The following is a 9,138-nucleotide window of genomic DNA, read 5'->3' as shown; positions in this document are numbered from 1 at the left end:
TCCAGCCCACCCAAGTGTGTGTGAGTGTGTGTGTGTGTGTGTGTGTGTGTTTGCGTGCGCGTGCGTGTGTGTGTGCATGTGTGTCTATGTGTGTTTGCATGTGTGTGGGCATGTATGTAGGGAGTGCATGAGTTCAGAGGGATTGTGTACTGTGTGAGCGTGTTTTTGTGTTTCTCTGTGTGTGTGTGTGTGTGTGTGTGTGTGTGTGTGTGTGTGTGTGTATGTAGGGGATGCATGAGTTCAGAGGGCTTGTGTACTGTGTGTGTGTGTGTGTGTGTGTGTGTGTGTGTGGAGAGGAGTGCATGAGTTCAAAGGGATTGTGTGCACAAAGAGCTGCCGTTTGCTAAACCAAGCTCTTTGCAAGCACTCTAAACCAAGATGAAAACAAGATGCCATTGTAAGCAGAGCTCTACTTAGAGTTCACCCTAATCAACTCAATGTTGCGCCAGCATCTGGGCAGATGAAAATCAATCTCACTCTTTCCATTGACAGACATCCTGCTTCCTTCAAAGCAACAAGTCAACTCTACAACTCTGAAACTACAGCACAGATCATCAGCCTGTGTTTCTCAATAAGCTATTGTGTCTCACAAATCTTTAACAGTATCTGGAACATTCTCTACGACCTTGATCAATGTTTCTTCTCTGGCTGCCGTCAGTAGAAACGCTATGAATCAGATGGAGAGAGGCTAAGCTCAATCAGATTCTGACACAACAGGGGATGCGGCGGCAACATATGATTCTTCATCCCCCAACAACTAAACGAGTATCTTCTTGACAGACAGCGAAAAACAAATGGCCACACTGCAGTGGTGGACAATATGTTGTCTGACCGTCATGTCTTTAGACAACCCTATCAGTCTACCCGCTGACAAACCTCGCCCACACGCGTCCATGCGCATCGCCGTAACCGCAGCCTACAACCGAGCCTGGACTGGTGCCGCCAACTGCGCTCCTGATGCTGCCGTCTCTCACGCTCACGTAGCGACAGACGGCCCACAAACAGAAACTGTCCGACTCAATCTGCGTCCAGCGCTGCGGGCCGCGCGGGGAAACGACAGCAGGCAGCAGGCAGATGAAATCCTCCTCTGCACCACGTCCTCTAAATGTCAACGATCATTCAAACTGTGCTCCTGAGTGGACACGGCTCCATCCATGGCTAGACATGGCTCTTCCTGCTGGTCCTCCGAGCCCCCCTGCTCTTCAGACTTCCTCTCATCCGGCTCTGGGTATCGGACTGGACTCGCCGGTGACCCTCTTCATTACCTCAACATGTTTCATTTAGCTCATCAACAGTGTTGCAATTATACTCACTTTCATCAAGTGGGCTTGGAGCATGCATAAATAAACTGAGCACTGAGCATTGAGCACTGAGCACTGAGTATTGAGCACTGAGCTTTGAGTACTGAGTATTGAGTATTGAGTATTGAGCACTGAGTATTGAGCACTGAGCATTGAGCACTGAGCATTGAGCACAGAGTATTGGCTATTGAGCACTGAGTATTGAGCACTGAGTATTGAGCACAGAGTATTGGCTATTGAGCACTGAGCACTGAGTATTGAGCACAGAGTATTGAGCACTGAGTATTGAGCACTGAGTATTGTCAGCAACGGGTGGAGCAGGTGGGGGAGGACTCCAAGAAAAGGATCAGAGCCCGATCTACATCATCCATCAAAGCGAGCAAAACAAACAACCGATGAAAAACAGTAACCCAACGCATAAACATCCCGTCAGACGGGGCCGCGGGTATAGAGCCTGGGAGGATGTGATGTCAAGTGTCAAGCGTTGGACGACTCTTCTTTGAAACACGGGTGATGTGTAAGGGGCGGCACGCTTTCAGCAAGTTGCATGAAACACTCTGATCCCCGCACTTAAGACACTCGCATCGCAACCATCCTGGTTGATTCCTGGTGCTGACAGAAGAGCTGATGAGGGAAAAAAAGGATGAAAGCAGATTCATAATTACTACTTGTGTGAGGCGGAGGAGGAGGAGGAGGAGGAGGAGGAGGAGGAGGAGAGAGAGATTTGGCGTGTGCTTGCTTAATAGAAGGGAAATAATCTAGACCATCAGCAACACACAAGAAAGAGCACAGAGGGATGAAAGGAGATGAAAAGGTAGAGAGAGAGCAAGATAGAGATAGAGATAGAGATAGAGCTAGAGATAGAGAGGGAACCTGAGGAACAATGAATGACCTACACAGACAAACACACTCACAAGTTAACGTAAGTTAACACACACACACACACACACACACAACACTGTATATTTTACAATAAAAATCTATTGATATGTATGTGTATGTTTTATTATATAGAAACTGCATGAGAGAGAGAGAGAGAGACATGGCACACACACACACACACACATCGCAGCACAAGTATGACACCAGAGTTGAATCAGAGCGGGCGTGTGGGCAGGCTAACGAGTTTGTGAGCGAGCAGCAGAGCATCAAAACGATTCCGTGATGAGAGGCAGCGGCCCCGCCACCACGACCGCACGCCATCCATCTGCATGTGGAGCACGTCGACGGAACCTGCGATTCCCTAAGCGCCCCCTCTTAGCCGAGCGCATGACCAGCACAGGCAGCCTCTGGACGGCAGCACAGGACTGGACAGCAACACAAGACAGCCTGCCCCCCCCCAGGCCTATACAGGGTGAGTCAGGGACACACCCTCTCCTCACACACACACACACACGACACATACACACACACACACACACACACGACAGACCCCACACTCATAAGGAGCGGCATGCATATTTGATGTGTGTGCATGTGTCTGCAGGCAGAAGGTGGGTGAGTGTGTGGGTGTGGGGGCACAGTGGGGGGATGGGGAGGAGAAGGATACATGGAGATCTGTGGGCAGGTCATTCATCAAAGCTCACCTCCCTCCCTCTCAATCTCACCTCTTTTCGTCAACACACACACACACACACACACACACACACACACACACACACACACACACACACTCACACACACACTCACACGCACACCCGCATCTAACCCCTACACCTCCACCTCTCCATCCCCTCTGGTTGATTGGCTGTCACGGAAATGGCCTCAGCGTGCTCAACCCAGCGCGTAAGGGCCGCGGGCAGTGGCGTGCAATGATGCCTTTCATTTGGCCAGCGCAGGAGAGACCACGGGTGAGACAATCAATGACCGCTCGCTCTGGCCATATGAGAGATACAGAGGGACAGGGAGAGGGAGAGAGAGAGAGATTGTATGTACTGTATGATGATTGTAGACGTATGAATGCTTTGGCAATGCAAATACCCTTTTTGTCATACCAATAAAGCACCACTGAATTTAATTTAATTTAATTTAATTTATTGAAAGAGGCAATTGGTCACAAAAAGGCATCTGGGCAGCAGCTGTGTTGGAGCACGCTGTGAAAGGCCATTACAAAATGCACTAGAACAGAGGGTCAGGGAGATAACATAGGTCACGTGTGGAGAAACACCATACTAGCCAATCATGTGGCTTTTTAATGACTTAGGTACAAGTCACTTATACACTGAGCCTATCAGAGATGCAGACTCTGTGTGCGCACAACCTGCTGTGACCATGGTGTTGTTAGCGAGAGAGAGAGAGAGAGAGAGAAAAAAAGAGAGAGAGAGAGAGAGAGAGAGAGAGAGAGAGAGAGAGAGAGAGAGAGAGAGATGGGGGTGCCAGATTAATGCTTGGTCCTTACTGCCCTTTAGGAAGAGGACTGTACCAAAGCATTTATCAGCAGAACTGCACTGAAAGAACTGACACTAACAGACACGTACACACACCACACACACACACACGTACCTGAGCTGCTTAAGAACTCGCTCCAGCTGAAGTCTGAGGCACACCGAGTTTTAATCCCTGCAAACAAAAAAGAAAGGATAGAGAAATAGAGAGAGAAGGAGAGAAACTAAAATCAGGAATGGGGAGGTGGGATATCGGGCACAAAAAGTGAGAGCCGCAATATGTTGTGCATAGACATATACATATCTATCCAAGCATGGCAAATACAGACACTTCATTTAAAGGGCCATCATTTCAAAAGCGCAAACAAGCAACAAAAATGCACATTGCACGTCATCAACTGCCACACAGTAGCCCTCATTTTGTTTTGGTACTGTAAATGTGGCAGCTGAAAACAAGAGTATGTTAATTACCACACTGGTTATTTGCTCCTCTTAGAGGCCTTGCTCCTAGAATTTACGATATGAAAGTGCATAATACGTACAAAAGATAAACATTTCTTTTTTTTTTGTTGTTTAAAGTATATTTTTTGGGCTTTTATGCCTTTCATTTGATAGGATAGTGAAGAATGACAGGAAGTGAGTGGGAGATCCGGAAAGGACCACGGTGCGGGAATCGAACCCGGGTCGCCGGCGTACGGTGCAGGTGCCCCAGCCAGTTACACCACAGCCGGGGCCCAAAAGGGAAACATTTCTAACCTCGTTTCATAAATGAGGGCCAGTGGGAGTAAGCAGGGATACCTATATTTGCTCATTTCATTGACACCAAGCAGTTCACAATCAGGCAAAAATGGGCTAAGTCACATGGATGTGGTAGTGAAATCATTCTTTATGTCATCCAATCAGAAAGAACCAACCATACCCTGCTGCTTCACAATGCTTAGCCACTGTTCTATTGAGCAAGCCATATAATTCCAGCCATTAGATAGGCAAACAGGCATGCTTAGCCACTGTTCTATTGAGCAAGCCATATAATTCCAGCCATTAGATAGGCAAACAGGCTCCCATGATAAGAGAGATGTTGGCCATGGTTAGAGTTGCAGTGCCTGTACGGTGACATCATGGCCACTCAAACCCTGTGTGTCCAGACCTGTGCAATTAGCATTCACACTTATTGACTGTCACTGACTTCCTGAAAAGGTCACGGTGAACATCATCGGTCTTCCCACGGGCACGCCCCAGAACACTGCCACCGTAGCGATACGCTTTGCATCTTGACATCCCTCCCTTGCTCTTACGTTCTCTCTCTCTCTCTCTCTCTCCATCTCACCTGCCCCCCCCCCTCTTCTAAACCTGTATATTTCAGTCTCCTCCCTTCTCCATATCCTCCTCATCTACCTTTCTCTGTAATGGCAGAGTAATTACCCTTCATCATGAGGTGAGACATCACACCATGCTGACCCAGGTCCATCCTCTGACAGCATTCAGAGTAATTAAACCCTGTAAATAGTCAACCTTTGGCTTCAGTGAAGGACAGCTGCTTTAACACTTGCATACCAGGCCATTAAAGGTAGCTACTTGTGCTCAATAATGAAAGGCAGGGCAAACATGTGATTACTGTTCTTTGTTACAGACAGATGGTTTTAAAGTGACTATCTAGGGCCATCACTGACCAAAGTAACAATGTTGTAAAACTGTGCAGGCCTACACAGAAAAAGCAAGGCAAAACTATTTTGTCTGCAAGATCTCCAAATCCTCACTATGATAAATGATTTGTCATATATAATTAGCATTGAAAACGGTTGATGGGCTGCACTTTTAGACTTTCTGCTGAAAAAGCACTCAAGTACTTTATTGAAATACACATTATGTGAGAGCCTTAGATTATGCTAATGGAGGGGTATACTTACTGACAAATCAATACAAGGCATTTATCCATGTTTTTGGCCTTTAGTTGGAGTGTTCTTTGTCTTCCCCGAGTTTCGCTTCAAAGGTGATAGTGCATGGAGTGATTGACAGCTGTCAAGAGAGCACTGATTGGCCTTTCTCGCTCACGGTCGGGTTGGGTGAGGCAAGGTGGAGAGGCACCCCATCACTGATCTGTCCAGCCCTGTCTCTGTCTGTCTCCGCACCACTTACAGGGAGAAGAGAGACAACCCAAGGCACTTGACACTGAAGTGCTCAAAAGGACAGTCTCTCATTCACTTCTCTTTTACCCTCTCACACACACACGCACGCACACACAACACACATATCTGTCTCTTTTTTAGTCATTCAGGTGCATTGTCTCTGTCACAAACAGGCAAACAAACACACACACACACACACACATGTACACGCGTACACACACACACAATGTCTCTGCCTCGTTGACACCATTTGTGTAATCTGGCAGTGGACTGCCTGATGTCAAGAGAGCAGATGGTGCTGTTTTGACAGTAATATGCTCACCATCATCGACAAGTGCCTGGCAGAAAGAGAGAGGTGAGAGAGAGAGAGAGAGAGAGAGAGAGATGGGAGGAGAGAGGGACACAGAGAAAAAAAGAGATGGAGAGAGATGGAGAAAGAGGGATATAGTGAGAAAAAGAAGAGAGGAGAGAGAGAGCAGAGAGAGATGGTAGAGATGAGGAGAGAGAAACAAGAGATGTGAGAGAGAGAGAGAGAGAGAGAGGACCACTGACTGACAAGCTCTCTTCCCACGGCCTGAGAGCTGGAGGCTCGGAGGCAGATGGTAATTACTGATGGAGAACTCACCTTGTGGCTGGACACGGATCTTACTGCTCTCAGGGAGCTGTAATGAGCGACAGAGAGAGGAACAGAGATATGGGGGTCACCAAGAAAGGAGAGGGAGGGAGAGAGAGAGGAAAAGAGAGAGAAGAAAGACACAGCAAGAGAACATTTAGATGAGCTGAAAGAGTCAAGGTGAAAGAAAGAAAGGCAGTTGGTGGTTAATGATCTCAACAGCTCCAAGAGCCTCTGTGCCTTGCAGGGTTCTACTGAGCTGGGGTCGGACAGGGATCAGAGAGGGTTATTACTGTACAAATTACAACTACCCATGCAAGACTTCCCAGATTTTTATTAGCAGTGAAAAAAAGAGAACAAGAATTTGAAACATTCTTAACTACGCTTGTCTCCTAACAAGCGTGAGGGGTGTATGGGTTGCTTAGCCTTGAGTCTGATATCTCTGATATCTATTCCAGACAAATGCTCAACGGAAACCTAATCTCATCAAGTCAGTATTGGCAAAGAACAAAGAACAAAGAAATGAGAAAGGGAGAAAATGTGGAGTAAGAGCCATCATAACAAAGGCAATATAATGGCAATATGTAAACGTCTACATGATCTAATGGGAATCGTGCCGAGTGGAGGGGGAAATATCAGACATGCCGCTTTTTTCTTTCTATTAAAAAGAGCTGAGCAGTATGGGTGATTTCGCCCGCCAGCCAGAAATGACAGAGATCCATCTGACGCCTAAACCTTAGTGGAGGTGAGCTGTGAGGGATGCTTATCTACAGTAGGAGGCCAATGTGGTCATATCACATTTTTATTTTATTTTTTTTTTTTTACATGCAGCATCCTCACGGCATAGCATACATAAGGTTTCAGCACCAAAACCTTTCACCTTTTTATTTATAGATTCAGCTACAGTTCTCTCTCTCTCTCTCTCTCTCTCTCTCTCTCTCTCTCTCTCTCTCTCTCTCTCTCTCTCTCTCTCAGAGGTTAGTGTTCTCTCTCTCTCTCGGCATGATACTCTGGTCATGGAGGCCTGTGTGTCCGCTAGCATGTAATTCCCTATTACAGATAAGGCAATGCGAGGTGTTATCGCAGCATAAAATTAATGGGGCATTATTAGAGATGTAAGAGAGAGATGGAGGCCAATCAGCAGGGGTGGGAGATAAAAAAGACCACATTCGCCATGGAGGCCGACAACAGCTTCGCCATGGGAGGTAAATCTGCCGAGGGTTAATGGGGCAGGCGATATGATGGAGCGAGGTAAAAAGCAGATTAATTATGCCCCTGCACTGAGTCACGTGGAGGTCAGGAGACGCTATGTGGGGGTAAAATGACTGCAGCCTGTCCACAGCCACCATCACACAGCTAGTTCAATTTAATACGGTAGCACTACTGCTAAAGATGTGCACCCCTGATTTAAACTCTGAAATGAATTGGAAGAATGAATGGGGATGATTTTAATATTGGTTTGGTGAGGACAATCTTGTTTGTGCTTGAAATGAAACAGTTGAACTGTTTTATTTGTGTTGCAAGTACTTGTTAGAAATGCAGTTAGAAAGTTTTCCAAACAACGTTTCATCTTTTAGCAAAGGTTGAGGTGGGGAGTTCTAGTAGGTAGAAGTCAAAACACTTTGAGACATGAGAGCATCTGTGTCAGGGCTGTACATGAACTACTTCATTCATCTTACATCTGTGCTCTCTTTCAACCTCACGTGTGACATGTGAATGAGGGGGTTCTGTATAAATCCTCACCAAGAAGCTCTCAGCTTTCTCCTTCATCTGCGGTGTGAAGGCCACAGAGAACCTGCAGAGCAAAAAGGAAGCACTTAGACTAAGAGTACATCTACATCACCTTGACATGTCTCTCTCTCTCTCTGCTACTATGACTATACAATCATTTCAAACAGAACTACCTCAGCCATTTATTGGCCTGACTTTTGCACTATTATATTGACTGTCTACTGTATGCACAATTGCACATTTTTAACTCAAATTTTACTGCTCTTATTTTCTTCATTGTATGTGCCTTCTTATTTTTACTTTTTATATTGTTTACTTGAATGTTATGTTTGTCTGTGGACCTAATTGGTAAAATATGTCTCGTCTCCACCGTGGGATAGTGGGAAACGTAATTTCGATCTCTTTGTACGTCTTGACATGTGAAGAAATTGACAATAAAGCAGACTTTGACTTTGACTTTCAACAAATTCTAGAACAGATCAATATATAAATAAATAACACACAAAAATACATTTAAATAAAGCAAAGAGGGAACATGTAGGGACTCAGTGTTCATAATAGGGGCAAAAAGAAGAAATGATTTTTTGCAGGATTGGTGTAGCGTTTCTGAGCTCTGGTGGTCCACTGATAACATTGCCTTATGTCTCTTTTGGCGCCCCCTACTGTTTAAACTCCTTTAAATGAGTATCGGCCCAGCGCTAGAGCTACCTGGGCTGGCTGAAGAGACGCATCCCCACCCCCATACTGACCTCTGAGGTCCTGCTGGGTGGCTATAACCATATTATCAAAGCATTTTGTTATTGCCCTTTCTGAATTAATTTATCCATGTTGAAAATAAACCGAAACCCTGTGTGGGCAAAGTGGATTTGAGTAATTTGACGTCCTGCTTAGTGGATATTATTGAAGCTTTCTTTTGTTGTGGTCATTTCTAAATGTAATTTTACATGTTGTAAATAAATCAGATCGTCGCCAAGCGTCTCTCT

At 45.9% G+C, this 9,138-nt stretch overlaps 1 protein-coding gene across 1 annotated transcript in view; it reads right to left on the bottom strand.

Annotated features, from left to right (window-relative positions):
* The window catches only part of glt1d1 (glycosyltransferase 1 domain containing 1), a 47,268-nt gene extending 38,370 nt beyond the window's left edge, over positions 1-8,898 (bottom strand). Inside the window, exons 1-4 of the mRNA XM_048244532.1 lie at positions 8,864-8,898; positions 8,168-8,219; positions 6,437-6,473; positions 3,804-3,860 (exon numbers count right to left, since the gene is read on the bottom strand). Coding sequence (XP_048100489.1) covers positions 3,804-3,860; positions 6,437-6,473; positions 8,168-8,219; positions 8,864-8,898 — 181 coding nt within the window. The remainder of the gene's footprint in view (positions 1-3,803; positions 3,861-6,436; positions 6,474-8,167; positions 8,220-8,863) is intronic.
* Between the last annotated feature and the right edge of the window lie 240 nt (positions 8,899-9,138).

The sequence above is a fragment of the Alosa alosa genome, chromosome 5 (genome assembly GCF_017589495.1).
Source record: "Alosa alosa isolate M-15738 ecotype Scorff River chromosome 5, AALO_Geno_1.1, whole genome shotgun sequence".
NCBI lineage: Eukaryota > Metazoa > Chordata > Actinopteri > Clupeiformes > Clupeidae > Alosa > Alosa alosa.
Note: the sequence above shows the minus strand (reverse complement) of the source record. Positions and strands in the feature narration are given on the sequence as shown.